This window comes from Oncorhynchus clarkii, chromosome 21 (assembly GCF_045791955.1).
Source record: "Oncorhynchus clarkii lewisi isolate Uvic-CL-2024 chromosome 21, UVic_Ocla_1.0, whole genome shotgun sequence".
NCBI classification, from domain to species: Eukaryota; Metazoa; Chordata; class Actinopteri; order Salmoniformes; family Salmonidae; genus Oncorhynchus; species Oncorhynchus clarkii.
The window spans coordinates 18,022,598-18,038,305 of NC_092167.1; the positions used below are offsets into that span (position 1 = coordinate 18,022,598).

Consider the following 15,708-nt stretch of genomic DNA (forward strand, 5'->3'; position numbering starts at 1 on the left):
GAAGCATTACTGTTTAAATTAACATAGAACAATGTCAAATGTAATTTGTCACATGTGTGAAATGCTTATTCGCAAGCCCTTAACCAACAATGCAGCTCAAGAAATGGAGTTAAGAAAATATTTACTAACTAAACTAAAGTTTAAAAAAATCTAATCAAATCAGAAAGTAACACAAGAAAATTACATAACAAAAATGGTCAATGGGGTCAATGTAAGTAGTCCGTGTGGCCATTTGATTAATTGTTCAGCAGTCTTATGACTTGGGGGTAGAAGCTGTTAAGGAGTCTTTTGGACCTAGACTTGGCGCTCCGGTACCGCTTGCAGTGCGGTAGCAGAGAGAACAGTCTATGACTTGGGTGACAGGAGTCTTTGACAATTTTATGGGCCTTCCTCTGACAGTGTCTAGTATATAGGTCCTGGATGTCAGGAAGCTTGGCCCCAGTGATGTACTGATGCACTGGGCCCTACGCACTACCCTCTGTAGCGCCTTACGATCAGATGCCGAGCAGTTGCCATACCAGGCGGTGATGCAACCAGTCAGGATGCTCTTGATGGTGCAGCTGTAGAACCTTTTGAGCATCTGGGGACACATGCCAAATCTTTTCAGTCTCCTGAGGGGGAAAATATGTTGTCGTGCCCTCTTCACGACTGTCTTGGTGTGTTTGTTGGTGATGTGGACACCAAGGAACTTAACTATTGACCTGCTCCACTTCAGCCCCGTTGATGTTAATTGGGGCCTGTTCGGCCCTCCTCTTCCTATACGTAGTCATAGACTTTTTTCTCTGCTACCACACGGCAAGCGGTACCGGAGCTCCAAGTCTAAGACCAAAAGGCTCCTTAAAAGGCTTCCGAGTGGCGTAGCAGTCTAAGGCACTGTGTCTCAGTGCTAGAGGCATCACTCCAGACACCCTGGTTCAAATCCAGGCTGTGTCATAACCGGCTGTGATTGGGAGTCCCATAGAGCGGCGCACAGCGCCGGTGTAGGCCGTTATTGTAAATAAGAATTTGTTCTTAACTGACTTGCCTATTTAAATAAAGGTTCAATAAAATATATATACAGTGCCTTGCGAAAGTATTCGGCCCCCTTGAACTTTGCGACCTTTTGCCACCTTTCAGGCTTCAAACATAAAGATATAAAACTGTATTTTTTTGTGAAGAATCAACAACAAGTGGGACACAATCATGAAGTGGAACGACATTTATTGGATATTTCAAACTTTTTTAACAAATCAAAAACTGAAAAATTGGGCGTGCAAAATTATTCAGCCCCTTTACATTCAGTGCAGCAAACTCTCTCCAGAAGTTCAGTGAGGATCTCTGAATGATCCAATGTTGACCTAAATGACTAATGATGATAAATACAATCCACCTGTGTGTAATCAAGTCTCCGTATAAATGCACCTGCACTGTGATAATCTCTTGTTCTGTAGCTATCGGAATGTGTGAGTGTTGTGCCGTAGCATTACTGTGACGGTGAGTGTTTTCAGCCATAAAATGCTATTCCCTCTGAAAGTAGGCTAAACCACCCTTCGTTGGAGGATGACTTTACTACAAAGCTTTATCATTGCTCTTCTATTTGACACATTTCTTCCGATTGTAGCTGTTCTGTCCTGCCGATGCATGGAAAACCCAACCCAACTGTATGTTATCCATATCGTCGTTCAGCCACGACTCGGTGAAACATAAGATATTACAGTTTTTAACGTCCCGTTTGTAGGATAGTCTCGAACGGAGCACATCCAGTTTATTCTCCGGTGACTGCACGTTGGCCAATAGAACGGATGGTAGTGGCGGGTTACCCACTCGCCAACTAATTCTCTCAAGGCACCCTGATCTCCACCCCCTGTATTTCCTTATTTTCTTCATGCAAATAACATGGATTTGGGCCTTGTCTGAGAGCAGCTTTATATCCTTTGCGTCAGACTCACTAAAGAAAAAAAAATCTTCATCCAGTTCGAGGTGAAAAACCGCTGTTCTGATATCCAGAAGCCCTTTTCGGTCATAAGAGACGGTAGCATCAACATTATGTACATAATAAGTTACAAACAATAAGGGGGAAAAAACCCACACAAAATAACACAATTGGCAAGGAGCCTGTAAAACGGCAGCCATAAAATGCTATTCCCTCTGAAAGTAGGCTAAACCACCCTTCGTTGGAGGATGACTTTACTACAAAGCTTTATCATTGCTCTTCTATTTGACACATTTCTTCAGATTGTTCTGTAGCTATCGGAATGTGTGAGTGTTGTGCCGTAGCATTACTGTGACGGTGAGTGTTTTTTACCATCCTGTAGGTTTTTGCTGGTTGATAAACTGCATTGGGTTAGTTACAACTGGGGTTGGATTGAAAACCTACAGGAGGGTAGCTCTCCAGGAGCAGGGTTGGAAAACCCTGGTGTAGAGTACTGTGATCATACTGTTTTAGAGTATTGTTGACTGTAGTAATACTGTATTAGAGTAATATTTACTGTAGTTGTAGTGTAGACTTGAGTGCTGTGGTAATACTGTATTAGAGTATTGTTAACTGTAGTAATAGGGTAGATTAATGTAGTAATGCTGTATTATAGTATTGTTGACTGTAGTAATACTGTATTAGAGTAATGTTGATTGTAGCAATAGTGTAGAGTACTGGGGTAATACCGTATTAGTGTATTGTTGACAGTAGCAATAGTGGAGTGCTGCAGTGGATGTCAGCCAGTCTGTAACTGTTGGGCTGTTCACTTTCCACCTGGCTAACTCAGTTCTGCCTGTGGACTCAGCTCACCATCTGTACACACACACATACAGGCACGCACGCGTGCACATAGACACATACATGCATGTACACACACAACCGCACACACTCACACATTACACACAGCCGTGCTTACGCCTGAACTGGTCTCATGTGCCTTTCAGTGTCTGAGGAGGAGAAGGGATGAGAAGAAAAAGAGAGAGAACACGTCCAATTTCGATGGAAAGAACAAACGCTGCTCCATAGTGTACTGGAAAATGGATTCCTCTAGTTTGCATAGCTTTTACCCCCTCTATATGCAGTTTTAAACCTGTATGCAGGATCACATAGGTCATGTAGTTACTGTGAAATAAGGGCCTGGGTTTACAGTACTACTTCTACAACCCTAAAGCTGTTCCATCAATGACAGATATTGACACCCTGTTCCCTTGGGTCTCTCCTGTGTGTGTGTGTGTGTGTGTGTGTGTGTGTGTGTGTGTGTGTGTGTGTGTGTGTGTGTGTGTGTGTGTGTGTGTGTGTGTGCGCGTGTGTGTGTGCGCGCACATTCAATGACTCCTCTCTGTGTTCTTGGTCTGTTTGCGATCGGTCTTTAAACCCATCAAGATCAATACTTCTCCACTCCCTGACCTCTGTCTCCGCTACAACGGCTCCCACTATCACTTGCTTGGCCTAAATACACAGGTACTCACGTAAAGAAGATACACACAGGCCCACACTCTCTACCTTGTTATCTACAGTATCTTTCTCCCCCCCCCCCCCCCCATTCTCTCTCCCAGGGACATGAGCCAGCCACACAGAGTCCATTACTGCCAGGTAATGGTTGAATGTCACAACCACAGGATGTCGTAAAGACCTGAGTGAAGAGAACTCTAATGGGTTTTGTTCAGGTTGAGCTGATTTCGCACAGCAATAGAGAGAGGCTGCGTCTCAAATGGTACCCTATTCCCTATGTAGTGCACTACTTTTGACCAGGGCCTATAGGGCTCTAGTCGAAAGTAGTGCACTACAGTGGGAATAGGGTGCCAATTGGGGCCCATACCCTAGCTGTTCCACATCTATCTGTATCAGAGCATCAGGCTACTTTGAGGAATCTATTAGCTCTCTCTTTCTGCATTGCTGTTAGATCTGTTTGGTGAGTCAGTCATCAGGGTTCCAGTGTTTGAGGAGTTAATACGAGGTGTTTAAGTAAACAAGATGGTCATGATGAATCATTTGTACTGATTACATAAGAGTTTCTGTACGGGAGTGGGACACTGGTGTCTATCCCTGTTTCAACTCTCTGTAACTGCTATAAAACATCTCCAAAGTGCAGTTTTTGAATCTGTGTGTGTGCCACTGCTAAAGAGAGCGAGAAAGAGTGTGTGTGTGTGTGTGTGTGTGTGTGTGTGTGTGTGTGTGTGTGTACTCCCCTGGCTGTGTCCATGCATGTTCATGTGTGTCTGTGTATTTATTTATCTGGTAACTCATCTGATCACACAGCAGTTTGACCTGAGAATGTGGGAAATGTCCGTCCTGTGCTCTGCTGCGGTCGGTTGTTTATGATGCTGCTCTGTTTACCGAGCACTAGGAGGGAGTATTATTGGAGGCCGACAGAGACATGAGAGGGGAGAGAGATGGAGCCAGCGGAAGCCTCCCACACAAAGGAATTGCAAGGTCTCCCGTCCACTTACCCTCTCTCCTCTCGCTCACGCTCAAAATAAATCACTCAATATAGAGTCACTGTCAGCTCTCTTATGTTTGGCCACATCTAACCCTGAAGCCTGTGATGAAACACACAGACACACGTAGACAAAGTCATACAATTTGTGATTTACATCAATTCTATGAAAACCCACACTAAGACACGGTTGTCACGCCCTGACCATAGAGAGCCCTTGATTCTCTATGGTGTAGTAGGTCAGGGCGTGACTAGGGGGTGTTCTAGTATGTCTATTTCTATGTTGGTGCTAATATGGTTCCCAATTAGAGGCAGCTGTTTATCGTTGCCTCTGATTGGGGAATCTTATTTAGGTAGCCATTTCCTCACCTTTGTTTTGTGGGATATTGTTTGTGTTTAGTTGCCTGTGTGCACATCATGACATCATGTTGTGTCTTTATTGTTTTGTTTGTTTCACGGAGATTAAAAATATGTGGAACTATACTCACGCTGCGCCTTGGTCCGCTCATTACGACGATCGTGACAACGGTTATATTAACAGTATTGCACTTTTCATGTATCATACTTTTGGCATAGCCTATCCACCAATCAAGCAACATTTAAAGACTACACGTTAAAATCCGGTTGTTGCGGGATTTATTTTGCTGTGACAATATAGGTAACATTAAAATTCAACATCTGTAGGAAGGAAAGTAGATATGGAAAGGATACCACTTTAGACAATTGAGATTTACCCTATGAAGCACAGTTTATTGTGGCTATGTACTTTCCCAGATTCCTTGGTTGAAATGGCTCCACTATGAAATATGAATGATAAAAAATCTCTCCTCTCAGTTGCAAAGATGTGAAAAAAGTTCCAGAGGAATCAGTGGTCAGAAAGAAACTCTACAGTTTGTGTTTTTGCAGTAATTCAGGGAAGGAAATACCAAATACCAATGTTGTGACGCTTTCCCTGAGCACTGTGTAATTTACCAAGGCTGTTAGGTGAGTGTGTGTGTGTGTGTGTGTGTCCGTGTTTTTGTGTCTGTTATTGCCCAGGTCTGTGGAGATTCTTGGTGCTTACAGCGGATTCTAATGATGTTGCTTACAGTAATTCCAGCTTTGCTCTGTACAGTAAATGAAAGGGGGATAACCTAGTCAGTTGTACAGCTGAATGCATTCAACTGAAATGTGTCCTCCGCATTCAACCCAACCCCTCTGAATCAGAGAGGTGTGAAGGGGGCTGCCTTCATCGACATCCAAGAGTTTAGCCTATTGCTGTGGACGTGCCTTTCCTAAACTAAACCGTTTCCCCCTAACACTTAACACGTCTGCCGGTACGGGTACAGACCGGAAACAGAGAGGAGAGGAACGGGACTGAAAAGAAAGAGAAGTAAAAGGAAACGGGCCTCCCAGGTGGCACAGTGGTCCAGGGCACTGCATCGCAGCGCTAGCTGTGCCCCCAGAGACTCTGGGTTCTGTCGCAGCCGGCCGCGACTGGGAGGTCCGTGGGGCGACGCACAATTGGCCTAGCGTCGTCCGGGTTAGGGAGGGTTTTGCCGGTAGGGATATCCTACCAGCGACTCCTGTGGCGGGCCGGGCGCAGTGCAAGGTCGCCAGGTGCACGGTGTTTCCTCCGACACATTGGTGCGGCTGGCTCCAGGGTTGGATGCGCGCTGTGTTAAGAAGCAGTGCGGCTTGGTTGGGTTGTGTATCGGAGGACGCATGACTTTCGAGTTGTAGCGATGAGACAAGATAGTAAATACTATTTTTTTTAAAGGAAAAGAGCTGTAGGGGGGCAGGAAGATTGGAGAGCAGCCTGATCACTAGAAATAAACTTCCATTTCGGACATTTGAAAACGTCGATATATGCCTTCCTCCACACTCACAAAAAAGATTAAAAGCGATTGCCCAGCACTGGGTGCAAACTTATGATGCTGGAGCTTGCTGTGCCACTGCAGTTCACAATGTTCTAGCAAGACGTGAGTATACTTAACATTTTTTGACCTTTATTTAACTAGGCAAGTCAGTTAAGGACAAATTCTTATTTAAAATGGCAGCCTACACCGGCCAAACCCAGATGACGCTGGGTCAATTGTGCACCGCCCAATGCGACTCCCAATCACGGCCGGTTGTGATACAGCCTGGATTCAAACCAGGGTGTCTGTAGTGATTCCTCAAGCACTGAGATGCAAGTGCCTTAGACCGCTGCACCACTCGGGAGCCCGAATCAATGGAGCAGAGAGCTGATACCCACATACCACTGTGTTTGTGTGCATGTGCGTGTGTTCCTGGTAATAGCACGTTGTTTTTAATGATTTCTTTTAAGTCTTCCCCAAACCATATCCCTAACCTTAACCAACCGGAATGAATGCCTAAACACCTCAAACTCAACTCTGGACCTCAATTTTTTTTATTTATTGTTCCCCTCTAATCAGGGACTGATTTAGACCCACCTGGGACACCAGGTGTGTGCAATTAATTATCAGGTAGAACAGAAAACCAGCAGGCTCTGGACCTCGTAGGGTAAGAGTTAAATACCCCCGGCCTAAACTGTTACCCTTTGAGTTGTTTCTGTGTTAACCCTATAACCATGTGGAATTAATGCTTCAATAATAGACATCATAATACGTTGAATTTCGAAGGGAAACTATGAGATCTTGTTGCAGCGAGAGCGGCATGTTGACATGACAGGAGGTGCCCATTATGGGTCTGCTCTGACATGGCTTGGATGACCTGCATGTGCTGCATTGGTTACCAGGTCAACACATTGATCCGCCCTGGGGACTGCTGTCGGGTGGTCTCAGGCACGCACAGAGAGGAGCACACACACAGTGGTATGTGGGTCTCTGCTCCATTGATTTTTGATCGGAAACTCAACATGGATTTATTGTAAGGTTTTGTCTAACGTCTGAAACAAGAAAAAACACCATCTGTCCCTCTTGTCTTATTTGTGATATATAGAACAGAGTTCCACAACCCTCGGTTCTAGAATGAGATGTTGCTGTGTGGTCCCTCAGATTGCACAAGTGACGGATACAGGGGGTTTCGACATAAGACACCAGCTCTTCCATTCTTCCACTGAATGTCTCAACACTCATTGGGCGGTGCACAGGTTGCTGTGGAGTTGTCATGTTGTGTTTTTGTGACTCCCTCTACTGTCCCTGTGTGATTGAGATGGTCACTGCTATCCAGGCGGCTCTCATCCTCTCCCATCACTCCCTAGGTTATTTATACAATTATCACCTCTGTAGGAGTTAGAGCAGTCACACACACGTAAACAGACACACACACACACACACACACACACACACACACACACACACACACACACACACACACACAGCAACAGAAGCATGGTCACAAAGCGGGAGATGTTCCAGACAGCAATGATCAGGACTCTTAACAGTGTACTGTTATGATGTGTTAGTTTAGTCCAGTCTCCAGTGACTCCACCACTCTCTTACTCCAAGGGGCTCCTGAGTGGCGCAGCCATCTAAGGCACTGCATGTCAGTGCTAGAGGCGTTGCTACCGACCCTGGTTCGATCCCGGGCTGTATCACAACCGGGCTGTGATCATGAGCCTCATAGGGGGTGCACAATTGGCCCAGTGCAGTCTGGGTTAGGGAAGGGTTTGCGCTGTTAAATACATGTGTTTTATTTATTTGTTAACTACTGTGATCACTACTAGCTGGAGTGTATTATCCCCTTAAGAACAATACAGTGCTACGTTGACTAGAGTTGTTTTGTTTTCAACGTGGAAAGACACGGGAGGCCGTGCTATGTCGTGGCAATCATCGTTTCTTCAATCGCTTTGGTACTATATGTGGTTATTGTTCTAAACGCCAAAATGGTAGCACTTGTAACGCAGCCCGTCTTACATTCAAACCCTTTCATTGTGCGTTCATTTTGTTTGTCGACATCTTTCGTCACACCAGCATCGATTCAAAATGTGTTTTCTGTGAAATATAAACGAGCACATAGGATTCCTCACCAAAACACAGCATAATGATATATTCTCAATGTAGTTGTTTTAACAACCAGTTCATCCAATAGCAAAAAAATGACCCTTTGAATGTAGTATGTTACAGTACTGTAAATGAAAGTACATTACACTGTTTTCACATTAGGCAATACACTAGCACTCCCCATTATTGACTGAACATCACATTTCCAAAATGTATATCCCATGTGTGATCATTGAAGACATATATGTCGCAATGTTATCAAATGAAATATTTTATATTTATATTGATATTTATATTTAGCAGGCGTTAGTTGGCATCAAGTCGTCTTGAGCATTTGGCCATAGGTTCTCATCGAAATCACAGTAAATATCCTCATTGTTTATGCACCTGGGGAAAAACCTTTTGGCATGGCGAATCCAAGCCTGACATACTGTAGGTCTGAATTGATATCATTCCATTCCTCATTCATGGGGCGGCAGGTAGCCTAGTGGTTAGAGCGTTCTGCCCCTGAACAAGGCAGTTAACCCATTGTTCCTTGATAGGCCATCATTGTAACTAAGAATTTGTTCTTAACTGTTTTGCCTAGTTAAATAAGGAGGGTGGTAGACTCATGGGGATGGCAGGTAGTGGTCCTGTACGTGGCTCAGTTCATTCACTAACAACACCATAATTGTTTGTTCGATTCCCAATGGCGTCACATACCAAAATGTGTGGACTGTTGTCAATTTGGGTAAAACTGTCTGCTACGTAAATGGTATATATTACAGTACTGCATTAGCCAATGCAATTTTATTAAAGCATGCTATCTATACTTTGGATACATGTTTACTGTATAGGAGATCAAACTTTTTTTCTTGTTTTGGACTTTCTGGATGATTTGCATAGTGGTATTGGGTTGATGTTGTATTACTACACTGTAGGAGCTAGAAACACCGAGCGTTTCGCTGCACCTACTGCAATCTGCTAGTCTGTGTATGTGACCAATAAACTGTGGTTGGATTTGTTACATCCAGCACATCGCTGATCTTTTTAGTATTTACTTTGAAGTCAAATCCTAGTCATGATCATAGTAGTACATTTGAGTATGTATCATACTTGTTTCTACTAAACATACATTTTCATTATGTAGTTCTCAATATCTGCAGTAAGAATCTGCGCTCACAAATGCCCTGCCATTAGGAGAATGTTTCAGAGATCTCAAATTACGATGTGTGTATTTCATCAAATGCTCGCAGTCAAACAACCAATAATAACGCGGAACTTTGGTTCTTATCCCGTGTTTGGTCCAGACTGCGTTCTCAACTACAGTGAACCGCACCGCCGTACGAATTGAATCGGGACCGAGACAACCCTTTTGGAGTGAACCACGGTGCGCTGTTTAGTGCGCTGGATAGAGTGTGGATAGTGCTCACACCAGTCCAAACGAACCAAACTAAGATATATATTTTTTTAAAGTTTAAAACACATCAATCCAATTTGGTGTGAAAGCCCCTTAAGTAATAGTAAAATGTATTTTAACAAAAGAGAAGAGTGTGTGCGTGCGTGTGTGTGTGTGTGTCTCAGAACACACAGCTGTATGGATTCGTATGGAGTTAAGAGTTGTCTTGGATAAGATTAGCTGCTTCCATGCTTAGAGACTAAACAATGTCAGCTGCTCTTCCATCATCTTAATACGAGATCTACAGTATCTAAATATTATTTTTACTAGTGCTAGCACTAGTGTGGTAGCCTGGCTTTTGGTCTGAACGTTCTATGCCTTTTCTTTATATGTGTCTCTGTGTGTTGAGCAGTAGTTTTGTATTGAGCTATAGCTGTCTTTTTTAGTTCCGGCTTTACACTGGCAAGATCCAACCTCCACGGACTCCAAAATGGATAACGTGTTGCAGACGCAAAGACATCCCATTGAAGAGCAGTGTCCTGCTGTGAAACTGTCTCCCCGACATGGCTTCCTGTCTGCTTTAATGTCAGATATCAGAGTGGATGCATCTGGCTGCCAAAACATAGAGGCCCCTGTCACAAACAGCTTAGTGTGTGTGTGACCCACAGAAGCTAGTCTGTTGCCACAGCAACCACTAGCCTGTCTATTCTATCATGACCTTGCCAATACCCAGTTTTCAATGGGAGCTGGAGTGACACAGACGCACGCGCACACACACACTGTCCTGGGATATGTATGGGATGAATGTGGATTCCAAGGAATGGCAGGATGAATCACAAAGATTGAGACAGCCTTCCTCCTTACCCACTGGTTGTGTTTTCTCTGACACTCTTAGAGATTCAATTAGTTAAAGGAGGATATCATGTCCCCTCCTTCTCCCCTTACTCCCTTTCATACCCCCCCCCCCCCCCCCTCTCTCTTAAACTCATTGTTGGCCCTCTCTGTCTCTCCTCCTCTGCAATCCCCCCCTCCCCCCACACACAGGTACAGTACGTATCAGGGCAGAGGCAGAATCGGTGTGCGTCAGCATGCGGTGACGTCTGCCTAGCATAGTGATAGCGTCACCTTTGCACCGCGTCAGCTTTCCTGAACAGGAGATGCGCCAACTGACTCTCTTTCACCATCTTTCTCTCCTCTACACTCCCTTGCTTCTTGTCCCTTCTCCTTCCCCCCCTCTCTCTCTCCACCCCCACCACCCCCCTCTCTCCCTCTCTCCTTCTCTCTTCCTCAAGTCGTCGGGTACCGGTGTGGTGGTGGACATAGCGGTGATGGGGGAAGCCCATGGATTGATCTCAGACCTGCTGGCAGACCCCTCTCTGCCCCCCAACACCTGCAGTTCCCTGCGGGCTGTCAGTAACCTGCTCAGTACCCAGATCAGTTTGCAGCCGCTGCACCGGCCTCGAATCAACCCTCTGCAGGCACTCAGCGACACACACACCTGCTCCGACTCCGAGGACTGGCCAGAGAGAGAGAAACTGGCCATCCCAAAGGTAAAGGCTACTGTACTTTTATAGACATGTGTACGTATGTACGCATACACACATACATACACAGGTTTTGTGCGTGCATGAAAAATCTGTACATTTTTTATTCTGCCGATTTTAATTAACTACATTTTCAATGAGAACGCCTTGAATGTTAATATTGTCTGTTAGTTAGCACTTCTCTCTCTCTCTCTCTCACACACACACACACACACACACACACACACACACACACACACACACAGTCCTCTCAACCTCGTCCACACACATACATCCCCATTTCACCTCCCCATGCTGGACAGACCCTATCATGTAGTGAGCATTGACAGACATTCCCACAGAAAGCTTTTAATGTTTTACAAGGCCAGCACTTCAAAATGCATGCAGGCACTTAGTGCAGAGGTGAGACTAAATAAAGCGTGTGTGATGCTATGCAGGATACCCAGAGAAGCTTAAACAGCCTCATTGAACTCTTTATAGATTCCACTGATGTAGTTAGAGTTATGTAGGCTGTAGCTAGGGCCCAGTTTTTCGTTGTTTTCAGGTCAGGGAAAAACATTGGGCTCGTGGCATGGCTCATAGACATCCAAGCATTGCACTAGTCATTGTGGCTAGTCAACTATGAACATCGTTATAATGCACAGTGTATGCTGTGTATTAGAGGTGGACCGATTAGTAGTTTTCAACGCCGATACCGATACCGGTTATTGGAGGACCAAAAAAAGCTGATACCGATTACTCGGCCGATATTTATGCATATATTTGTAATACTGACAATTACAACAATACTGAATGAACAATGAACACTTTTATTTTAACTTAATATAATACATAAATAAAATATATTTAGTCTCAAATAAATAATGAAACATGTTCAATTTGGTTTAAATAATGCAAAAACACAGTGTTGGAGAAGAAAGTAAAAGTGCAGTATGTGCCAAGTTAAATAAATGTTTAAGTTCCTTGCTCAGAACATGAGAACATATGAAAGCTGGTGGTTCCTTTTAACATGAGTCTTCATTATTCCCAGTTAAGAAGTTTTAGGTTGTAGTTATTACAGGAATTATGACGAGTCGAATATTTCACTCTATACCATTTGTATTTCATATACTTTTGACTATTGGAAGTTCTTATAGGTACTTTAGTGTTGCCAGCCTAATCTCAGGAGTTGATAGGCTTGAAGTCATAAACATCGCTGTCCAGACTGCTCTATCAAACATCAAATCATAGACTTAATAATAACATAATAAACACAGAAATACAAGCCTTTGGTCATTAATATGGTCAAATCCGGAAACTAGCATTTCGAAAAAGCAAAATGTTTATTCTTTCAGTGAAATACGGAACCGTATTTTATCAAACGGGTGGCAACCCTAAGTCTAAATATTTCTGTTATATTGCACAACCTTCAATGTTATGTCAGAATTATGTAAAATCCTGGCAAATTAGGCGGTCCAAACTGTTGCATATACCGGGACTCTGCTTGCATTGAACGCAAGAGAAATGACACAATTTCCCTAGTTAATAATGCCTGCTAACATGAATGTCTTTTAACTAAATATGCAGATTTAAAATACAAAAAAATACTTCTGTGTATTGATTCTAAGAAAGGAATTGATGTTTATGGTTAGGTACATTTGTGCAACGATGGTACTTTTTTCGCAAGTGCGCTTTTGTTAAATCATCACCCATTTGGCGAAGTTGAAGTAGGCTGTGATTTGATGATAAATTAACAGGCACCGCATTGGTTATATGCAACACAGGACAAGCTAGTTAACCTAGTAATATCATCAACCATGTGTAGTTAACTAGTGATTATGTGAAGATTGATAGATTTTTTTATGAAATAAGTTTAATGCTAGCTAGCAACTTAACTTGACTACTTGCAGCCACAAGGTCCCTTTGACGCTGCACTCGCGTAACAGATGGTCAGCCTGCCACGCCGTTTCCTCGCCGATTGCAGTGTAATCGGCCATAATCGGTGTCCAAAAAGGCCGATTATCGATTGTTGTGAAAACTTGAAATCGGCCCTAATTAATCGCTCATGCCGATTAATCGCTCGACCTCTACTGTGTACCCATTAAATTACATCTCTGGGGTCATTATATCATAACAGCCAGGTCTTTACAGACAAATAGCTCGTTATATCACGTGTATCGGTCCCCAAACCCTTACCCTACTCCCTGTAACTGCTACCCACACCTATGTTTAGCAGTCTAGACCCCACTACCCCTTAACCCCTCTGTCTCATCTCACCATCTACTGTATCTGATACTGTAGCGCTCTACTCTCCTAGCTAGACTGTTGACCACATTTCTGGTCTCCACTCACTCTGTGAATTAAAGGTGACATTCTGTCTGTTTCTGAGTACAGACAAACACCACTGAGAGCATCTGGTTCCTGAGCTGCTGCTGTTTTATCTGGGTTTCTCCACAGCTGTGTCAACACAGTCTATCTGAATAAAACAGTGTCCGTCCAACTTAAGTGTCCGTCTTCCCCCCCCCCTCTCTCTCTTACTCTCTCTGATGGTTTAAAGTAATCAAAACACAATTTAGAGAAGGTCGTAGTGAGGAGGTGAGGCCCTTACATCTGCTACCCAGTACACTGCCCCTTTACTTCCTTACTTCTCCCCTCTGATCAGAAAACTGGTTTGTTTTTGGGGATGTCTGGTTGTGCAGTTCCATCTCTGTTTCTTGTATAAAAGCCGTCTCGACGTCGTGAAGCTCGGTCTGCTAGAGGGGGAGGGGGGGGGGGGGGGGGGGGGGTGTGTGTTGTTAACTCAGTCTAAGGGCCTGAGACAGAGAGAGACTTGCTAAATGCAGTGTGTACCTCTGATGATAATGGTGTTAGATTAGAGAAGTTATTTAAGCTTGAATTCTCCCCAAAACCTTTTCCTCTGACAAATGCAGCCAAACCAATGTGTTGTATTAGACTGTAGTGAAAAACAGCATCCCAGGCGTATATCTCAATGGCATAATATGGAAAATGTCACCTGAAATGGATGAATTGTATTAAATATACTGAACAGAAATATAAACGCAACATATAATGTGTTGGTTGCACTTTGTGCTGGGGACAATAAAAGGCCACTCTAAAATGTGCAGTTTTGTCTCACAACACAATGCCACAGATGTCTCAAGTTTTGAGGGAGTATGCAATTGGCATGCTGACTACAGGAATGTCCACCAGAGCTGTTGCCAGAGAGTGTAATGTTAATTTCTCTACCATAAGCCGCTTCCAACATTGTTTTAGAGAATTTGGCAGTACCTCCAACTGACCATGCCATGCCAGCCCAGGACCTCTACATCCGGATTCACCTGCGGGGTCATCTGAGACCAGCCACTCATACAGCTGATGAAACTCAGGAGTAGTTCTGTCTGTAATAATGCCCTTTTGTGGGGAAAAAGTCATTCTGATTGGCTGGGCCTGGCTCCCTAGTGGGTGGACCTGGCTTCCAAGGGGATGGGCCTTTGCCCTCCCAGGCCCACCCATGGCTGTGCCTCTGCCCACTTATGTGACATCCATAGATTATGGCCTAATGAATTGATTTCAATTGACTGATTTCCAAATATGAACTGTACCTCAGTAAAATAGTTGAAACTGTTGTACTGTGCGTTTATATTTTTGTTCAATATAGTTTAATTTACTAGAACCTTATGCATAGCAAAGTAGTATTGCCATGCTTTTAGACCCAGATAGATTTCAGAATAGATTCAATGAGGTAATGTTTAGAGCCCATTAGACACAAACCAGGGCTGATATGAGGAAGTGGGCCTGACCCTGATAGGACGAGACTTGACCCCTCCCCCTTGGCTGTGACACAGACTGTCTTTGTGAGTAACTGGAAGAGACATGGCTCACCTCGATAGCATCAGACATCTGGACCTCTGCAACCCTTTAAATCCCGCTCCAAGCCTCTGAGTCTGTGAGCCAATCACACTGTGTCCATCTCACCATCAGGTCATATAAATGTCATACGGACGACAATGACTGTACTCATGTTACAACCAATGGAAATACTAATCCATGGTCCTGAGAGAGAGGCTTTAGAAAGAGTAGGGTGACAAGGCTGTCCCGGGAGGCACAGGGTGTGTGTGTTTCAGATGGATTAATATGCTGGGAGGCACACACACACACACACACATACATACATACAGTTGAAGTCAGAGGTTTACATACCCGTAGGTTGGAGTCATTAAAACTCGTTTTTCAACCACTCCACAAATTTCTTGTTAACAAACTATAGTTTTGACAAGTCAGTTAGGACATCTACTTTGTGCACGACACAAATTATTTTTTCCAACAATTGTTGACAGACAGATTATATCACTTATAATTCACTGTATCACAATTCCAGTGACCATTGTTATGTTTGGAGGGAAAAGGGGAGGCTTACTACAAGCCAAAGAACACCATCCCAACCGTGAAGAACTGGTTTAAACCTGAGT

The 15,708-nt window shown here is 43.9% G+C and overlaps 1 protein-coding gene across 1 annotated transcript in view; it reads left to right on the forward strand.

The window, feature by feature from the left end:
* Positions 1-15,708, forward strand: part of LOC139379347 (cGMP-inhibited 3',5'-cyclic phosphodiesterase 3A-like) — a 75,171-nt gene that overhangs the window by 40,239 nt on the left and 19,224 nt on the right. The window contains exon 2 of the mRNA XM_071122155.1: positions 11,009-11,266. Within this exon, the coding sequence (XP_070978256.1) occupies positions 11,009-11,266 (258 nt within the window). The remainder of the gene's footprint in view (positions 1-11,008; positions 11,267-15,708) is intronic.